The sequence below is a fragment of the Oncorhynchus mykiss genome, chromosome 3 (genome assembly GCF_013265735.2).
Source record: "Oncorhynchus mykiss isolate Arlee chromosome 3, USDA_OmykA_1.1, whole genome shotgun sequence".
NCBI classification, from domain to species: Eukaryota; Metazoa; Chordata; class Actinopteri; order Salmoniformes; family Salmonidae; genus Oncorhynchus; species Oncorhynchus mykiss.
This window is the reverse complement of record NC_048567.1, coordinates 46,757,118-46,778,005: the sequence shown is the minus strand read 5'-3', so window position 1 is coordinate 46,778,005 and position 20,888 is coordinate 46,757,118. Positions and strand designations below refer to the sequence as shown.

Sequence of the window (20,888 nt, the reverse complement as noted above, 5' to 3'; positions counted from 1 at the left end):
AAATCGGGTGAATAGCGGAACACATTTAAGGGGACGGCGAACGTAGTAGTCAAGTGCTGTAGTAGCTAATGCACTGCCGTTTCTTCAGGATACTGGGTGTGAAACGTCTCTATAATCACGACCGAGGACGCTGGTGTATAATGGCCCATAAATCGTGTGAGTGTTGAGGCTTTTCATGGCAGCCGTGTCGGAAATGCAATCCCTTTTTTTGTGTGTTACAGTAGACGAACACAGACGTGAAAGCGTTAAATCCCCGGCTGTCTCCATGGTGAGGGGCACTAATCATGCAGTACCTCTTAGCGCCACAGCGAGCCCAGTCAGATAAGGCTTCCATTATGCTCTTATTTTAGACCATCTCATCCCTGTAATAGACTGGCAGCCCCTGTGTGGCTGTCTTATTTATCCCCATGTGTCCTGATTTGTCTGTCTAGGCCCCACAGCAGCCCGCAGGTGTGAGCCTGGCTGATTGATGCTGGCTTAGGGTGCCTGCCTCCCTGCCTGCCTCGGAGTGCCTTGCTGCCTGCCGCTGTGCAGAGGTGCCGAAGTGTTGTGTAGCCAAACTCAGATTGGGCCCCATGAGGAGTCATTAATTACACTGGAGTGGTTGCCTTGGAGAGGTTTACAAATATTTATTTTAAAAAAAAACTCCCATTCTCTGATGTGGGTGGGGAAAAGGGAAATATACAGTGAAGCAATTAAGTTATGCCATTACATGTAATATTATGCAAATACGCTTTGAGACAGTTTTCCAGTAATGTAAGGCCTCTATAAACCAAATTAGTGTGAAATCGTTTGTCGTCAAGACCTCAACCTTAGACCGAGTCTTTATTGGAAGCCATTTTGACATGAGATTCAATCCGATCGCGGGTTTGTCGACAACGCGCCATTTAAAAGGCCGTTTCAGTTTGCGCCGACATATTAACATTTTAGTCATTTATCAGACACTCTTATCCACAGCGAACTTACAATTAGTGCATTCATCTCAAGACAGCTGGGTGAGACAACCACATATACACAGCCATAGCAAGTACATTTTCCCTCAATAAAGTAGTTATTATCAAAGTCAGTGCTAGAAGGAAAATACATATATATATATTTTTTTATATGCAGCGTTTACCGTGAATGTGGTCTCTGCGAAAGCGGGAACATTGCCTTTAAAGGACGCATTGTCGGCAAAGGGCAATCAGATTGAAACCCGGACCCAGTTTATACTGGACCTTCTCCATAGACTAACTCTAGACCTGACCCAGCAACTATAATGAGCGTATCATTGAGCCATGGTTAAAGCGCCCACCAGGCTCCTAGTAGATATTAAGGTTGAGTCCCAAATGGCACCCTATTCCCTCTATAGAGCACTACTTCTGACCAGGGACCTAGAGCCCGATGGGCCCTGGTCAAAAGTAGTGCAGCACATAGAAAACAGGATGCCATTTGGGACGCATCCCTAGAGCTAAGGAGGAGACGGGAGACACAGGGGGGGGGGGGGGGGCCCTAAAAGTTTCAACAGAAATGTTTAATCAACAACAGATTTATTCGATTTGTCGTTCACCGTTTCATTGGTTCGTATCATCCCCCAGTAATCAAACACATGGCAGATTCCATCAAGATAACTTTTTTTCATTTCTTCTTCTTTTTTTGGGGGTGTTTTTTTACAAAAATGTACAAACAGGTAACATACATCAGCTTAGACCAATACATGTACAGGGTAACAGTTCAAAATTCAAACACAATCTATAGTACATTCCTATTGTAGTACCATGCATGTCAAGATAAGCTACGGGGTGAAGTTTCCCCTACTGTCGGAACAGATCTAGGATCAGCTTCCTCTTCCCCAATCCCAACCTTAACTATTAGTGGGGGGATATGAGTCTAGGGGCAACTTCACCCTACACCTAAAGATAATCTAGGTGAAACTAAACGATAAATATATATGAACGTAAACAGAGTTCATTTCATTTGAGTCTGAATGCCAAACAAACAGTAGGCATAGATATGACAGTGTTCAAGCATCGAGATAGTTTGAATCCGTTTTAGTACAGTAATGTCCATTAGGTAGTTTGTGGGTTTTTGCTGATGAACCTCTAAAACACATTGCACATTTCATAAAACCCCCTAGAAAGCATTAACAGAGTTCCATTGGTATTTCTGAACAGCGCACGGGCAATGGATTCAATGACATAACCATGCCACGCTCTACATTTCAACGGGGCTTTCAAGTTTCACAGCGTCTTAGAAAAATAATTGGTTCTGTATGTACAGTCACTGTGACGACGAAAACATGATGATGGCCGTTATTTATTTACACCACCGGATGGATGTCAGCGGGTCCGGTTTGACAATCCATTGAAAAACATAGTTGATCCGTTTTCAAAAAATCTTGATCATAATCAAGACATTTTTTCATGCATCCCAAATGGTCCCCTGTTACCTATATAGAGCACTACTTTTAGACCAGAGCCCTATGAGACCTGCTCAAAAATAGTACAACAGGGTACGATTCAGGACGCATCGTTTGACTGACCATCAAAATGGCACAGTAAAGTGGTAAAACACGATGAGTTTTGTTTAGTCTCATTATACTGTTGCCATTGTTCATATTGATCGATTCACTAATGCTGAGATGTTTCGGGGAGCTTTAGACTTCACAATAGCTTAATTAAATAAACAAGAAACTTGATATTCAAACCGACATTGTAAATGCACTCACAACCTTTTCATGTCGACAGATAATTTTTGCTTTATGTTTAGATCGGGCAAATGATATGTTATAATGAACCGTGCAAATGATAAGTAAACTATTTTAATGAAAGTGATGGACATAATGTCTAAAGTAGAATAAGGGAACCTTCAAGTAGACAGACGTATCCAAAATAAACGATACATTCAATAACCCAATGTTTGGGGAGCGGACCGTGCTACAGTGCAGTACAAACAATTTCAACAAACAACTGCATTCTGTGACAACTACTCCGGGTTGACTTTGAGGCAAAGCTTGTCAAGATTTTTTCCTTTCTCTAAATTCCTTGACCCATTCAATAATGGACTATTTCTCTTAAGGCATACCGTATCAATCCAAGTAACTTTGGCCTCAGATATACAGTTGTGTTTTGAAACAGTGTTATGACATGACATATCTATTTCCTGTAATTACAAAAGGGACAGTGCAAACCTTTATGCCATTGAGCATTGAAGCAAAAAAGCTGCCGAAATTACATTTGTAATGCAAATTGGATAATGGTAAATTAGATTTGACAGCTATATGCCTCCATGCACGAGTTCTGTATCACCTCTGTTTTGCGTTTTGTCAGCCTCTTGATATGTACCCATCAACAACAGCAACCCTTACCCTTCACCCTCAGATGTACTACGTGGCTCCAACATAGATGTGAATTGGGGGGTGTACAATGTCCGAACAGAATCATCTCTTTTCAGGGCTAAGCTTTAAACACACACTTGTGTTCAGAGCCAGAGTACATAGTCTGCGAGATCCCACAGACGTACAAATGGTGTCCTGCTATCGGTGCTGCTGCTGTACAAAAGTCGGGAACCTCTGAACGCACACCCGACCAGGTTTGAGAGCCATCTGACATATACGGTACCGTCAGTGCGATAGTCACTCTGATTCCAGCTTCCTCCATATGTAAAAGTGTGAGTCAACGTCACCTCAGACCCGTTCATATGAGTCAACCATACAGATATTTTCTGGCTGAGAGTGTGCACGCCAACCTCTTGCCAGCCACTGTGTGTAATATTGATTGAATGAGGGGATCGGAATCGCAGATAACGCCCTTGCCGAGCCTCCGAAGCCCCGTGGGAAAAAAAACACACAAAAAACACAGGCTGCTACCTGCCTGCTTCTTCCCCACCTGCGAGTGTTGAAGGAGGCAGGAGCGTGTGCATGATTTAAAAAAAAATACCTGGTGGAGCGAGGCAAAGGTAGTGGCCAGCGGGAGCGAAGTGGGCGGTGGTTCAGGTGGGGGCGAAACTGGCCAGGGTGGTGGTGAGTGAAGTTGGAGGTCCTGCTCCTCGTCAGATCAGAGCGTCAGTGTCATGTTGCGGAGGAACCACTGCTGGGAGCGGCTGCCTGTGCAGTCTCTCAGGGTGGGCACCATCTTGTCCTCCTCAGTAGGCATGTCCAGACACTGGTTACTGTTGACGTGCAGCAGGGTCAGCCGCTGGGGAGAGAGGCGCAGGCAAACAGAGGCAGAAACACACACACACACACACACACACACACACACACACACACACACACACACACACACACACACACACACACACACACACACACACACACACACACACACACAAAGGTGGAATGAGCATTATGCACTGAGCACATAGGCTGGGTTCTTAGCCTCTGCTCCACCTTGCAGCCAGAAAGATGGTTACTGGGAAGATTAGAGATACTTCAAAATGAATGTCCTCCACCCGCTAATACAGATTTTGCAGTATATTTTCCAGCAGGTTGTATGTGGATTACATTTCATTTACAGAAACATCATCATTGGGTATTGAAATTATGCTGATTTATGTTGCACTAAATAAGTCTTTCTACATTAATTTTGTGCTAAAAATCAAGGCTCTTGAATGAATCTCTGGACTCTTTTACCTCAAGAGGATTCGTTTTGTAGAAATCAATCTTTTGAGTGTCGATAATCTTTTGAGTGTTTCCTCGTGTCGATACTTAAGCCCCAAGACTAACGGCAAGGAGAGGTAGCATAAAAGGTCTTAATTAACCAGTTATGGCCACTTGCTCTCTCTTTGTCAGAGGTACTGTACTTTGCCATTTTATACCTACTTCACCAGTCACTACTCTAGTCAAAATGTCCATACAGAGCAGAGACGGGGTAGACTCCAATTCCTGCCATTTGGCCACGTTTCACTTCTGAGGAAATAAAATGACACATTTCCAACCGATAGCGTTAGCTGTATTGTGTCAGAACAGGTGCATCCATGCAATGAATCTCCAGCTCAACCCACTTGGGGTTTGAGGCCTGGTCAAAAGTAGTGCACTATACATGGACACGGGTGCCATTTGGGACACATCCCTGGTCTGTTAGAGGTAATATGATACAGCTCTGTGTGTGTGTTGGGACACCAGTCATCACCCAGAGCCATTGTAGAAGTACAGTACAAGTACATCATTTTTTACATACAACTGGCGACGAGACACATCGCTCGACCGGCAACATGTCCCGCCTGACTTACTGTACAGTAGGGGAGGAATCAGATGGGCTTGAAAGTTGAAAGTAATAGAGGACGTGGGGTTCAGAGTACAACGTTTTATATAGTCAGGTCCATAATTATTGGCACCCTTGATACAGATGATCAAAAAACACTGTATAAAATGAATAATACAAATACTGGGCTATATTGTATGCGCCAACAACAACAAAAAATGGGAACATCATTTTATACTAATGCAATTGCTGAGAGAAAGAGATATATTTTAACAAGTGACAATAATAAAAAATAAATCTTAAAAAGACCCCCCCCCCCCCCCCCCCCCCCCAATACACGAGCACTGAGCCTTTATCTAAAATGTTTAATGAGATTGGATTCCTCTATACACAAATCCTTCCAGATCCTTGATATCCTTTGTCTGCTCTTATGGACTGACATCTTCAATTCAAACCACAGGTTTTCAATGGTGTTCATGTCTGGAGATTGCAAAATGTAAATTTTGCATCAATGAACAATTTCTTTGTGGATTTTGATTAGTGCTTGGGGTTATTGTCTTGCTGGAAGATCCACTTGCGGCCAAATGTCAGCCTCCTGGCAGAGGCGACCAGGTTTTTGGCTAAAATGTCCTGGTACTTCGTAAAGTTCATGATGCCGTTGACCTTAACAAATGGCCCCAGGACAAGTGCACGCAAAAATAGCCCCGTAACATCAAAAATCCACCACCATATTTTACCGTAGGTATGAGGTACCTTTCTGCATAAGCTTTCGTTTTTACCCTCAAGTTAAAAGGGAACTCATTAGCAGCCTAATTGGGGACGATTGCAACTAACATTGGCCACTTGATTATCGCCAGCTGATCTCTCGTTAAACCATCAATAGTCGCTAAAATCCCTCGCACGGCTGATTTGAATTGCAACCATCCTCCGCCCCTGATTTAGCGCTCCATAGTGTCGATGTCAGGGTTATCTTTTAGTCCTGATTGCAACCACAGAGAAATAGGCACAGTTGTTTACACCGCCCAAAATCGGTCCGCGAAATAACCACAAAGCGGGGAATTTTTGTATGGAGGTCAATGAGTGTCAAATTGGGTCAACAAAAAGTGGAATTGCTCATTTGCTACGTGCGGCTTATTTGATCGAATAGAAGTTTTGTAGTGGTTCGTTAAGTAGTTACGAATGCAATGATAAGTGGATAGCATGTGTCATTTGGGCAACTTTGGGAAAAAAAAAACTTTATATCGGAGTTGTACTTATCGTTCACTCACGTATCTGCCCTCTCATTGGCTGGAATAGTCCCACCTGATCACACCTCCTCCCGCCTGCCTTCCATCTTTGAGGAAATACATTTCCATTGTTAGAGCGGTCACTCGACTATCTTGTCAATATAATAGAAAATATTTGTTGCAAACCAACATTTTCAAAACTATTTCACCCTCTGTTGGGTATTAATCATCGGAACAATTTGATCTTGCCAGGCGCTATTTAATCTATCGCAGAAGCTTTACAGATTGTGCATAGACACAGGAACATTGCCTTTAAATTCCAATCACGCTTTAACGCTGAACTTCCATGATATGGATTGAATAGAGCCCTAAGGGCTATTTATCTATTTAATAATCATTCTGTAAAACTGAAATAAAGTATTTCATTTCCTTGTTTACCACACAATATTTTCTATGGCAATGTGGCCTACCCTAGAATATATAAAAATATGCCTATCCAATTTATCGGGTACAGGACAGAACAACTTATCAACTCTGGTAATGCTCCCATGGTGATTTTAATCAGATGCACAGGGGGGTTGTGGTCAGGTAAGATCACCTTAAGGGAGAAATACAGTGCCTTGCGAAAGTATTCGGCCCCCTTGAACTTTGCGACCTTTTGACACATTTCAGGCTTCAAACATAAAGATATAAAACTGTATTTTTTTGTGAAGAATCAACAACAAGTGGGACACAATCATGAAGTGGAACGACATTTATTGGATATTTCAAACTTTTTTAACAAATCAAAAACTGAAAAATTGGGCGTGCAAAATTATTCAGCCCCCTTAAGTTAATACTTTGTAGCGCCACCTTTTGCTGCGATTACAGCTGTAAGTCGCTTGGGGTATGTCTCTATCAGTTTTGCACATTGAGAGACTGACATTTTTTCCCATTCCTCCTTGCAAAACAGCTCGAGCTCAGTGAGGTTGGATGGAGAGCATTTGTGAACAGCAGTTTTCAGTTCTTTCCACAGATTCTCGATTGGATTCAGGTCTGGACTTTGACTTGGCCATTCTAACACCTGGATATGTTTATTTTTGAACCATTCCATTGTAGATTTTGCTTTATGTTTTGGATCATTGTCTTGTTGGAAGACAAATCTCCGTCCCAGTCTCAGGTCTTTTGCAAACTCCATCAGGTTTTCTTCCAGAATGGTCCTGTATTTGACTCCATCCATCTTCCCATCAATTTTAACCATCTTCCCTGTCCCTGCTGAAGAAAAGCAGGCCCAAACCATGATGCTGCCACCACCATGTTTGACAGTGGGGATGGGTGTTCAGCTGTGTTGCTTTTACGCCAAACATAACGTTTTGCATTGTTGCCAAAAAGTTCAATTTTGGTTTCATCTGACCAGAGCACCTTCTTCCACATGTTTGGTGTGTCTCCCAGGTGGCTTGTGGCAAACTTTAAACGACACTTTTTATGGATATCTTTAAGAAATGGCTTTCTTCTTGCCACTCTTCCATAAAGGCCAGATTTGTGCAATATACTTTGTTGTCCTATGGACAGAGTCTCCCACCTCAGCTGTAGATCTCTGCAGTTCATCCAGTGATCATGGGCCTCTTGGCTGCATCTCTGATCAGTCTTCTCCTTGTATGAGCTGAAAGTTTAGAGGGACAGCCAGGTCTTAGTAGATTTGCAGTGGTCTGATACTCCTTCCATTTCAATATTATCGCTTGCACAGTGCTCCTTGGGATGTTTAAAGCTTGGGAAATCTTTTTGTATCCAAATCCGGCTTTAAACTTCTTCACAACAGTATCTCGGACCTGCCTGGTGTGTTCCTTGTTCTTCATGATGTTCTCTGCGCTTTTAACGGACCTCTGAGACTATCACAGTGCAGGTGCATTTATACGGAGGCTTGATTACACACAGGTGGATTGTATTTATCATCATTAGTCATTTAGGTCAACATTGGATCATTCAGAGATCCTCACTGAACTTCTGGAGAGAGTTTGCTGCACTGAAAGTAAAGGGGCTGAATAATTTTGCACGCCCAATTTTTCAGTTTTTGATTTGTTAAAAAAGTTTGAAATATCCAATAAATGTCATTCCACTTCATGATTGTGTCCCACTTGTTGTTGATTCTTCACAAAAAAATACAGTTTTATATCTTTATGTTTGAAGCCTGAAATGTGTCAAAAGGTCGCAAAGTTCAAGGGGGCCGAATACTTTCGCAAGGCACTGTACATAAGTATCTGCATCCACAGTAAAACAAGTCCTATATCGACAAAACCTGAAAGGCCACTCGGCAAGGAAGAAGCCACTGCTTCATATCCCAACCGTGAAGCACGGGGGGGGGGACACAACATCATGTTGCGGGGGTACTTTGCTGCAGGAGGGACTGGTGTACTTCACAAAATAGATGGCATCATGAGGAAAGAAAATTATGTGGATATTTTGAAGCAACATCTCAAGACATCAGTCAGGAAGTTAAAGCTTGGTCGTAAATGGGTCTTCCAAATGGACAATGACTCCAAGCATACTTACAAAGTTGTGGCAAAATGGTTTAAGGACAACAAAGTCGAGGTATTGGAGTGGCCATCACAAAGCCCTGACCTCAATCCTATAGAAAATGTGTGGGCAGAACTGAAAAAGCAGGTGCGAGCAAGGAGGCCTACAAACCTGACTCAGTTACACCAGCTTTGTCAGGAGGAATGGGCCAAAATTCATCCAACTTATTGTGGGAAGCTTGTGGAAGGCTACCCGAAAGGTTTGACCCAAATTAAACAATTTAAAGGCAATGCTACCCAAATACTAATTGAGTGCATGTAAAATTCTGACCCACTGGGAATGTGATCAAAGAAATAAATCATTCTCTCTACTATTATTCTGACATTTCACATTCTTAAAAGAAAGTGGTGATCCTAACTGACCTAAGACAGAGATTTTTACTAGGATTAATTATTTTTTTTTACTGAGTTTAAATGTATTTGGCTAAGGTGTATGTAAACTTCCGACTTCAACTGTACATATATACACATACAGTACCAGTCAAAAGTTTGAACACACCTATTTATTTCTTTATTTTTACTATTTTCAAATGTTGTAGAATAATAGTGAATCCATCAAAACTATGAAATAGCACACATGGAATCATGTAGTAACCAAAAAAAGTTTAAAAAAATATATATATTTTATATTTGAGATTCTTCAAAGTAGCCACCCTTTGCCTTGACGACAGCTTTGCACATTCTTGGCATTCTCTCAACCAGCTTCATGTGGTAGTCACCTGGAATGCATTTTAATTAACATGTGTGTGATATTAAAAGTGAATTTGTGGAATTTCTTTCCTTCTTAATGCGTTTGAGCCAATCAGTTGTGTCGTGACAAGTTAATTAAGGGTGGTGAACAGAGGATAGTATTTTACTAAAATGCGGCTAAGTCTAAGAACAGCACAAACAAGCAAAGAGAAACAACAGTTCATCATTACTTTAAGACATGAAGGTCAGTCAATCTGGACAATTTCAAGAACTTTGAAAGATTCTTCAAGTGCAGTCGCAAAACCATCAAGAGCTATGATGAAACTGGCTTTCATGAGGACCACCACAGGAAAGGAAGACCCAGAGTTACCTTTGCTGAATAGGATAAGTTCATTAGAGTTGCACTAACTACACCTCAGATTGCAGCCCAAATAAATGATTCAAGTAACAGACACATCTCAACATCAACTGTTCAGAGGAGACTGCGTGAATCAGGCCTTCATGGTCGAATTGCTGCAAATAAACCACTACTAAAGGACACCAATAATAAGAAGAGACTTGCTTGGGCCAAGAAACACAAGCAATGGATATTAGACCGGTAGAAATCTGTGCTTTTTTTCTGAAATCTGAGTCCAAATTTGAGATTTTTGGTTCCAACCACCATGTCTTTGTGAGACGCAGAGTAGGTGAACGTATGACCTCCGCATGTACGGTTCCCACCGTGAAGCATGGAGCAGGAGGTGTGGGGGTGCTTTGCTGGTGACAGTGTCAGGGATTTAATTACAATTCAAGGCACACTTAACCAGCATATCTACCATAGCATTCTGCAGCAATACGCCATCCCATCTGGTTTGGGCTTAGTGGGACAATCATTTGTTTTTCAACAGGACAATGACCCAAAACACACCTCCAGGCTGTGTAAGGGCTACTTGACCAAGGAGAGTGATGAGATGACTTGGTCTCCACAATCACCCGACCTCAACCCAATTGAGATGGTTTGGGATGAGATGGACTGCAGAGTGAAGGAAAATCAGCCAAAGGGTGCTCAGCATATGTGGGAACTCTTTCAAGACTATTGCAAAAACATTCCTCATGAAACTGGTTGAGAGTATGCCAAGAGTGTGCAAAGCTGTAATCAAGGCAAAGGGTGGCAACCTTGAAGAATGTAAAATACAAAATAGTTTTGGATTTGTTTAACACTTTTTTGGTTACTACATGATTCCATATGTGTTATTTTATAGTTTTGACGTCTTTATTATTATTCTTCAATGTAGAAAATAGTAAAAAATAAAGAAAACCCTTGAATGAGTAGGTGTGTCCAAACGTTTGACTGGTACTGTATATATATATATATATATTTTTTTTATGCCCCTACACACCTCTCCCCTGGTAGAAAACATAAAAATGCACATACATACATAGTTTATTTCCTAATCACACTGGACTCCAAGTGTATCGGCATATCAATCACTCCAATCTTAATTCCAACCCTCAGATGTCCACAGACTAACCAATCTTTCCCAGTACAGTACACTAACACTTTACTAATTCCTTTTGCAATACATCCTTCTATTTTACTGTGATGTCTTACGAGGGGTTTTGAACTGATTTTGAACTGGTTTCAAAAGTATATTTCAACTGTCTATCACACATTTCTGCAATCCAGATTACTTTCATTTACAACGTGCTAAAAGCTGATCTTCAATTACTTTATCATCAGTCAAATCATTGTAGTATGTCACATTCTGCTATTTATCTGTTATATGTTTTGATTTTGTTGTTCCTGATAGGATGGTTTCTTCATTGGGGCGGGAGTAGTGAACGCAGGAAAAATGACAATTTCCCATGCCTTTACCGCTGTCTAGTATTAAGACGGCTTGACACCGTAACAGTGTCAGATCAGCTGGTTTACTAGTTTTATTCCGCTGCTGTTTCATTGCAACCAGGGTTATTTTTTAGCTCGGAGCACTATGTAATCTCCCTTTAGTAGCGTGTTAAGAAATCCGGCGGTAACCTGCTGGTAACCCGCTGGTGCAATGTCTTTGTTGCAATCAGGCAAGGTTTTAGTCATGACTAAGAACCCACTGAATCAAAAAATGTCAAACGGTCCACATACTGTAGCTGAATATATTGACTTTGCAGCAATTATCGTCTTTGACTTTCAGGCAATGATTATTTCCGAAGTTATAGAGGACGTTTCCAGTTCTGTATTCAGCCTTTTATGTTTTGAATGGGTACGACAGACCCAGATGGTTTGTTTTTGGGTCGTGAGGTAAAAACTTCAATAAACTCTACCTGCATACAGAGCACCATCACACACACACTCTCCACTATCTTTCTCTTTGTTCTCTCTGTGTTTTGTAAAAAAAATGACTTCACCGGAGAGGAGATGGACCGGGCATTACAGTAAAAACCACTCAGGCAGGTTTTGGTGCACTTAACAGTCAAAGGTTTACAAAAATATAAATTAATAATACAATGTTCTGCTTTTTTTTTTCATGAATAAAACATATTCATGTATTGATGTTCTCAAAAACCATACCTGTTCAAATACTATTACATTATCAAACCCGAATTGTAATATCTGCCATTATAGTCCTGTACCTGACAGTAAGGTCTGAACCTTCACTACACTAAAGCTTATTTATTAATCATAAGGACATGGCCAGGGCAATGATAGAGGTGCTATGTCTGCCATCACTGCAAGATCCCACCATTCCGCAGTGCAGAGAAGAGAGAATGAAGAAAATAGAACAGAGGAAAACCAATCCATATTTAATGAAAATATTAGAAATGTGGGGGATGATTCCTCTGCTCATAATTATTTAATTGCTCCTCAGTGGCAATAAAAAAAAGTCCCATTTACAGCTGAGGCAGTCCCAGCGAGTGGCTCATGAGCTCTGTGCCGTGTGTGTGCACAGCTGAGACCTGCTAATTAAATGAAGATGGTTTCTAGGAGTCAGCCCAGGGCGAAGAACATTTATCCGCTGTGTCCTTCACAAGGAAGAGTCGACGACCGGACTCGCTGACAGATGCAGGATCTCTTTTAAAATGTGCGTTTGTGCTGACACTAACTACGCTTAAAAACAGAGCCTGGCATGTAAAGAAAATCACCACCGTACCAACAGATTTAATGGACATTTGTTTCGTGGCATTTTGCCATTTGAGGGAGCAGGCGACGATCAGATCAGGAAACGGTGTGTGAATCCCAAATGGCATCTTACTCCCTTTATAGTGCTCTACTTTTGACCAGGGCCTGATAGAGCTTCGGTCAAAAGTAGTGCACTATAAAGGGAATAGGGTGGCATTTGAGGTGGTGGTCGCAATATTGTTTGTTCAGGGAGTGTCTTGCAGTGTTACTCTCAAGGACGGCGAACACCGTCAGGAGCAGAACAGGGAATAAGGCCGTCTGACAGCAGGCTGCTCTGCCACCGTCCCTTTTACAAAGAGCAATAACCCTGAACGCAACTCACCCAATTGAAATCAGCGGTAGTCTGAAAAGGAAAGCACACTGCCATGAATACAGTCTTTACCAGGCAGACACAGACTGTTTAACAGGCAAATAAACTCCTAATGAATTACAGAGGTACTGGAAAGAGGTAACCAAGGCTAAAGTTATGGGAATGACAAACAGAAAGAAAGCGCATATATTAAACAGAAGACTGTAGTTACTTGCAGCGAGCGTCCAGGCTAGATTTAGAATATTGATAGGTCAAATGGAAATGAGGAGTGGTGATTGAAATGCAGTCCTCAGACAATGAGCGCATGCTGCAAGCTGAACACAGCTGTTATGGCGTGTGTTCAAAAGGCAGCCCCCACGTTCCCGAGGCCAGCGCCATGAAAGAAGGATCACTTCAAAAGAACTTGTCAACAAAGGCGAGCCCATTTCAATCTGCCCATCAAATAGCTCGGTAATCAGCTAAAAATTGTACCAAAAAAAAAACGACCATGTCTCCTCGGCTCTCATTTAATGAGCACCACCGTATGAGGGGCCGCAGCCAGTGATTTTTGTTGTTGTTGTTGTATCAAAATAAGATATGAACGTACTGTAGGAAAATACATGTCAAATGAGATCTAATTTGGTGCAGAAGAAGGCTGGATAAAGGTCTTTGCAGATAGCGCCATGTATACACCACCTTATGTGTCTCTGTGCTCCTGTCATTAAGCATTCATATCAAAAGGTCAGTGGTAAATGCTACTAAATGCCCTTGAAACTGCTTTGCATGGCACACTTTGACTAACGAACAGAAACGTTCCCCAATCCCAACCGGCTCAAGCTCCAAGAACAACATGTCAAGGCTGAGGCAAAGGAAATGGAAAAACAAACCTTCTGTGAGGTCAAAAGCTGCTTACTAAAGCAACGTGACAGCCTATTCCACCACATAGTCGCACGACTCCAGCTCTACAGACTAGACACTACACACCAGACTAGACAACTACACACTAGCCAACTACACCAGTAATGGCTGGTGAGCAGAGATATAGCAGGACGGGCTAATTTTATTGGCACACTAGACCACTACGCACTAGACTACTACACACTAAGACCTCCACTAGGTCTGGTAGTACAATACTGACCTGCGGTGACCCATGCAGGAAGACAGCCCCTACAGAAAGTAATCGGTGGGGCTGTAGTACAGCTTCCTAAACACCTCCAGCCGGGTGAAGTTCCTCAGGACCCAGGCTTGCAAGGGGCTACTATTACAGTACTCCACCGTGGGGCCCCAAGTGCCGTCCTCCAGCCTGCTGATGGTCAGACACGACTGGGTGATGATGTGGAGGAACGTGTGCTTCTGTGGATAGGCATCCGGATGGAGGATGGACATGTCATGGACAGACAAGAGGAGATGGGAGTAAGTGAGAATCGCTAGGACAGAGCCAGTACTCAGGCCAGGAAGGACCAACAAGATCATCGACAGTACTGTATACTTCCATTTCCAAAATAACTATTCCACACAACCTATCTAACGGAGGACAAAGGTTACAGTTGGACCATGTTGGAGTGTCGCTCAGAACGGAACCAACTTTGCGTACAACCAGACAATCTTCAACCAGATTCCCTAGTTTGATAGACATTTTTGAGACTTGTGGTGCGGTGGGACTGATATTCCACAGTCCTAAAAGATGAGCAGGGAGGGATTGAGAATAGAGGTGAGTAGAGAGATGGCTCTGACCAGTGCTTGAATTGGTCCGGTACACACTGTTACTAAGTACCGGCACGTCAAATGTTCTACTGCTTTGAGTACAGGCTTTAAAATATTGCAGCGTTTCTGCACCTTAATATAAACGAGTACCCAAAGTGAGTACCGACACCTCTTTCAGTCCACAGGCTCTGATCACCTGGAATATGGAGAATGTAAAAGTCAGGTATTTCTCTCTGCTCGAAAATGATGACCAGATGAAATGGTTAATAGTACGGGCTGGGATCAGCAGTATCGCCTATCACACCGTTGCTAAACAATAATCAGGCCATTGAGAGAGGCATTGAAACCCCACCGCCCTATATGTCAGGGACATTTCTCAATGCATGAATTATTCATGTTTCATATTATATATATATATATAACTAAAGTAAAAAAGCGAAAATAGCTGGATCTAGGGTTGGACAGGAATAGATGGGGGCTTTTCAAAGTCGACAGTGACATGAGAGATCTTAATCACTGACAGGTGACACCGTACTCAAGCAGGCAGAACATAAGAATGTGTCCGTCCCAGTGGAAGAAATATATTGACAATAATTGTTAATATTAAGGTTACCGCTGTGTCCTACGGTTTCCCTTTAGGAATTCAAAATGCCCTATTGTTGGTGCAGGGATAGTACGCTGTGCCTGTTTCAAAGTCTGCTGAGCATCAAAAATAGCACTAGAATTAGCATAGATGATTTGCATGCTAGATATATTATGGAGATATATAGGACTGTATTATTCAGCCCTGGACCATTGAAATGAAAACCAATCTGTTGGAATATCATTAGCCATTCAGTAGTGTCTAACATTACTGTCATATTGTTGCAAAATTCCAGTAACTTTCCCCAAAATTCCCAAGAATTCCAGGAATCTTCCACCCAGGATTTCTGGACAGCCACGGAATGTTGGGAAAGTTAATGGAATTTTGCAACTATGCCCGAGTCAACGAAGTGCAGTGTGGGACGTAACTGGAGAGTGGAGTCTGATCAGTCCCCTGGTCTGGCTAACAGGTCACATTCCCCAGAGCATTAACATGAACACTCCTACTGACTACTGACACAACGTCACACAGGACTTCATGGACTAACGAGGGATAAACACTGGCCTTACAACCACTAAGCACAAGGTACTACTACCTACCAAACACATTACTTATACACACTTGTCTACATCAACTAGATGACAACATTCACGAGAACCAGGTCAGCAAGCTTACCTCGAAATCATATTCCCACTTGCCAACATACTACATGAGAGGAGAACATTTTTAATAAATGGGGAATATTATGGACTGCAATGTGCACAGGGCAACAGAATGAAGGCGATTGTCCAGGAGTTGAACAGAAGCCCAACTCCTGACATGTAGCACCATCTGGTGGCTCAAAACAATCATAACATATTTTTTTTTGATGTATTAGTACAGGTGTGTCATTATACATATTACATCTCTTCCAATGTAATAATAGTGAATAAATGACTCCGGACAATCAGGCAAAAGCATCATAATCCTAGTTTTACAACCCTCCCGTCACGACTCACGCAGTATTATACAGGGGGAGTCTTGGTCTTACCTCTGCGTCATACGCAAACATCTGATTCCCCTTCATTTGATGACACTTCAGCATGACCACAGGGCCATGGGGGCGAGACACGTCCAGACACAGGTCATCTGTCCGGATCTCCTTATCAGCCGTGTACGAGAACACCTGGCAGAGAAAACGAGACGGTCATACACCTAGTAGTATCTCTCCGAAGCACTGTTCGCACAGGATTAGTAATTACTATAGAACGTCGGTTATGTAATTATTACCCCAGCACGTCATGTGGTGATTTATTTTTTTCCTCGCTCACAATTGACAGTTATGACGGAAGCCTGGAGGCTCTTCTCGGCGTGGATATTTTTCAAATGTCTAGGGATAGCCTAATATTGGCCTGAAGGCCTTCAGCTTGGAGAACATCTCAATAATAATGCATATCAAGAAGAACCATGAACTGTAACCTATACAGACATTTGATTTACCTGACGGATTGTCCGCTTCGTCTTTTAAAAGAGAGGTATCGCACTAGGAAAGTTGATATGTGGCAAAACAGATCATTCGCCTGTAGGCTACGAGCATAGCACTTTGTGTTAAACATCAATTTGTTCCCCATGTTCTTAACCAAACTGGGACGCGGCACCTGTTAAAACTCTGTAATATCCCTCAAAACACAGGGATGACGATTTGCACGGGATAAGTATTATCAGAGAACCTGGGAGTTTGCCCGAAAACAGTAGGCTTTTAGGGCTGGGATAATAACCTTCCTGCCAATAAGAAATTACTGACATGGTCGATTTGGAAGGGACTAATTCTGGTAACTTCCCACAATTCTGAGATTTTTCCGGCTAATTCCCGCCGGATTCAGTGAATCTTCCAATTGGGATGTCTGGAAAACCTAGGAATTTAGGTCCATAGCTCTCTCCTCTGGGAAAGGTCCATGGGTCCATAGCTCTCTCCTCTGGGAAAGGTCCATGGGTCCATAGCTCTCTCCTCTGGGAAAGGTCCATGGGTCCATAGCTCTCTCCTCTGGGAAAGGTCCATGGGTCCATAGCTCCCGCTCTTCTTTCTGCAGTCTCCTTACCTGATTCCCACCCATGCCATGGCAGTTGAAGAAGCCAACCTTCTCGTTCTCCTTTCTGCCCATGTTGTCCACACACTGGTTTGTTTCAACATTTCTGATCTAGGGGTAGAAAGGAGTATAAAAACATTGGACTCATAATTACCATCCTTCCATCCACCCTGGCATATCTACAGCTAACAAAAGCCACCGTTTATAACGGAAGAAGAAATGGCGTATCCTCTCGTCAAACACTGGCACTTCATTTCCAGGTGTCAAAATGAAAAGCACCTGTGTCTTTTCTCTGTGGCCCAGATGTCATAATCTAATTAAATATTTACTGTTCAATAAAACAAGCAATCTAAACTCATTGCCTATATTTCACCAGTGATGTAAGTCATAATTAAGGACCTTGCTTAGCATCGCAAATGGCTACATAAATCAGATCAGTGGTGATCTAAGTATTCCCACAAATCCACACCCCAAATTATTATTTAATGAGCCATCTAATATCTAAGTAATATACTCCTAGAGCCTAGGCTATACGCTAGGTGTTGTATAACCTGCTTACTATGCAGGAATGGTATTGTTCCTAATTAAATGATATAAAAGCTAATGACTGGGGATGTTAAAAGTGGGATGTGTGCTATGGAGTAAGTCAATCAAGGAGCAGACGGCGCGAGGGTAGGAGAGGGGAAGGGAAGACTCAGGCTGCTGCTGCTGCTGTTCCGTGGCCATAGACAGCTTTTACTGCAGTACATTGGATGCAGGCTGTAAAATCCTCAAGCCTCAGCAGAATTCAACTTGGGGATTACAACCTCAGCTCTCCAAACTCCCAACTGGTCACATTATTTGACATGCTCTCTATCAATCGTGGCCTTTCTTTTTATTGGCATACTGTATGTTATCAAGACCATTCCCCTCTTTGCCTGGTGCTAACCTGTTAGCTAGAATGTTGTTTGCCAACTCTATCCTGTGCTTTGAAACCACAACTAAACAAACGCATGAGGTTATTTATCGTCCAGTTTCAATGTTTGGAACATCCAGGTCTTCTGACTCACTTTAAAGAGAAGTAGGACTACAGTCTTACGATAGCAAATGGATGACTTGCACTGCAAATGACACCCTATTCCGTATGGGCCCATGTTAAAAGTAGTACACCGTGTAGGGAATAGGGTGCCATTAGGGTTTTCTCCAGGGTCAGGAGAGGTGTATTGGGCTGCAGTATCTGAAAGACTTCATACTTCACCAAGTGAGTAGTATCTCCGGGGGATCTGAGAGTCGGGGTAGATGTTCTCCAGGTACCAGGAGAAGGGTTTGCACTGCAGAGCTTCACGCAGGGCCTTGCGAGAGGACACGTCTCCATAGTCCACCCGGGCCACACCTGCAACACAAACCAAGACCACGGAGCAATGTGTATCGAGCATGTCAGACTGGTAGTGCTGATCTAGGACCAGTTTAGACTTTTAGATTATAATGAATGGACAGAGGGGACCTGATCTGTGCTAACATCGGTTTTATTTTCAGCATAACCATTGTTGAGAGAAGAGCCCGCATTCAATTAAAAAAAATCCTAAATGTTATTTTGGGTTAAAAAAAAAAACACTCCAGGCCACACTTGAACATCTAAAAATACACTGAACAAAAATATAAACGCAACATGTAAAGTGTAAAGTCCCATGTTTCATGAGGTGAAATAAAAGATCCCAGAAATGTTCCATACGCACAAAAAGCTTATTTCTCTCAAATTTTGTGCACAAATTTGTTTACATTAGTGAGCATTTCTCATTTGCTAAAATAATCCATCCACTTGACAGGTGTGGCATTTGAAGAAGACGATTAAACAGCATGATCATTACACAGGTGCACCTTGTGCTGGGGTCAATAAGAGGCCACTGTACAGTTTTTTTGTCACACAACACAATGCCACAGATGTCTCAAGTTTTGCAATTGGCATGCTGACTGCAGGAGTGTCCACCAGAGCTGTTGCCAGAGAATTTAATGTTCATTTCTCTACCATAAGCCGCCTCCAATGTCGTTTTACAGAATTTGGCAGTATGTCCAACCGGCCTCACAACCGCAAACCACGTGTAACCACGCCAGCCCAGGATCTCCACATCCGGCTTCTTCACCTGCGGGATCATCTGAGACCAGCCACCCGGACAGCTGATGAAACTGAGAAGTAATAAAGCCCTTTCATGGGGAAAACCTCAGTCTGATTGGCCGGGCCTGGCTCCCCAGTGGGTGGGCCTAATTTATTTATTTCAATTGACTGATTTCCTTATACGAACTGTAACTCAGTAAAATTGCATTTTGCATTTATATTTCTTGTTCAGAATAGATAGAAATTATATAGAAATGATAATGGACCTATATATTTATTTTCAAATAACTGTCCTTTTTCTGTCCCACAAGCAAAAAAAAAATGTTTGCCCACTCCTGATAAAGGGAATAGAGTGGGATATGCACTAACAGTGGAGCTGCCCTGACCTGACCATCCCCTGTTATATCCTGGAAGAGCAGACACTCAATGCCGACCGGATACTGCGAGTATGCTTTTTCAGGAATCACTTAGGGTACTGAGCCCCCATTGACTCCTCAGAAGACAGACTAAAGAGCATTCTGGAAACCTGGAAAGGGTGCCTTTCATGCAAAATGTAACTAGATATTGGCAAGGTACTGCATAAATCTAATCTCATAACTTGGCTCCAACATTACTTGGATACTCAGCTGCCAATCTCTTGCCAATCGTATTGCATCGCTAGGCTGTGGGGACAACATTGTCTGAGCTTCCCATGAGATCATAAACAGCAACCGTCTCCCTTGAATACGTGAACGCAATTTCCCGGAAATCTCCAGTCGAACATCTTGAAGGATACTTAGTATAGCACTATTCCAATGAATAAAAGATCAAAGTGGGGAGACATGCAGTTGAACATAACACAATGCCCTGCCTTGTTTGGCACGTCAAGAGCAGCGTAGGAACTCACCGGAAGACGAATGAATGCAAAGAACAGTAGAGCGAAGACATATTGTACTTGAGACTCAATGAGACCAGGAGGAGAAGCAACGTGAGCCAGAGTAGGAAGGTCAAATATAGCTAGATACAGTACTGGAAGCTACAATCTACCCCGCAATATGAAAGCTGATCTACCCCCTCTAAAAATAAAAAAATATGTATGAAATACAAACAAATATTTAAAATGAATATACATATAATTTTTTTTAATAAGATACGGTACGGGTTGCTTCCCTTTCCAACCATTTTGCTACATATCCTCTAGTTACAAAGCTCAAGGCATTCAGTACAGTACAAAGGAGAAATGACCCTGGCCTGAAAAACATACAGTAATGAGGAATTGGCTGTGAAAAAAAAAATATATATATATACTCCTCTAAGACAAGCGAAAGGTGTTATGGTGCCTGACATGCATAGTATTGGTATAGGAGGCTACG

The 20,888-nt window shown here is 42.3% G+C and overlaps 1 protein-coding gene across 2 annotated transcripts in view; it reads right to left on the bottom strand.

The window, feature by feature from the left end:
- Positions 1 to 613: 613 nt before the first annotated feature.
- The window catches only part of LOC110520045 (polypeptide N-acetylgalactosaminyltransferase 13), a 53,338-nt gene continuing 33,063 nt past the window's right edge, over positions 614 to 20,888 (bottom strand). Inside the window, exons 9-13 of one of the 2 annotated variants that reach the window (XM_036974307.1) lie at positions 18,677 to 18,816; positions 17,457 to 17,555; positions 16,409 to 16,543; positions 14,230 to 14,444; positions 4,058 to 4,175 (exon numbers count right to left, since the gene is read on the bottom strand). In XM_036974307.1, coding sequence (XP_036830202.1) covers positions 14,259 to 14,444; positions 16,409 to 16,543; positions 17,457 to 17,555; positions 18,677 to 18,816 — 560 coding nt within the window. In that variant the 3' untranslated portion in view covers positions 4,058 to 4,175; positions 14,230 to 14,258. Of the gene's footprint in view, positions 4,176 to 14,229; positions 14,445 to 16,408; positions 16,544 to 17,456; positions 17,556 to 18,676; positions 18,817 to 20,888 lie in introns of both variants that reach the window. The other variant, XM_036974308.1, reaches the window with a different exon arrangement.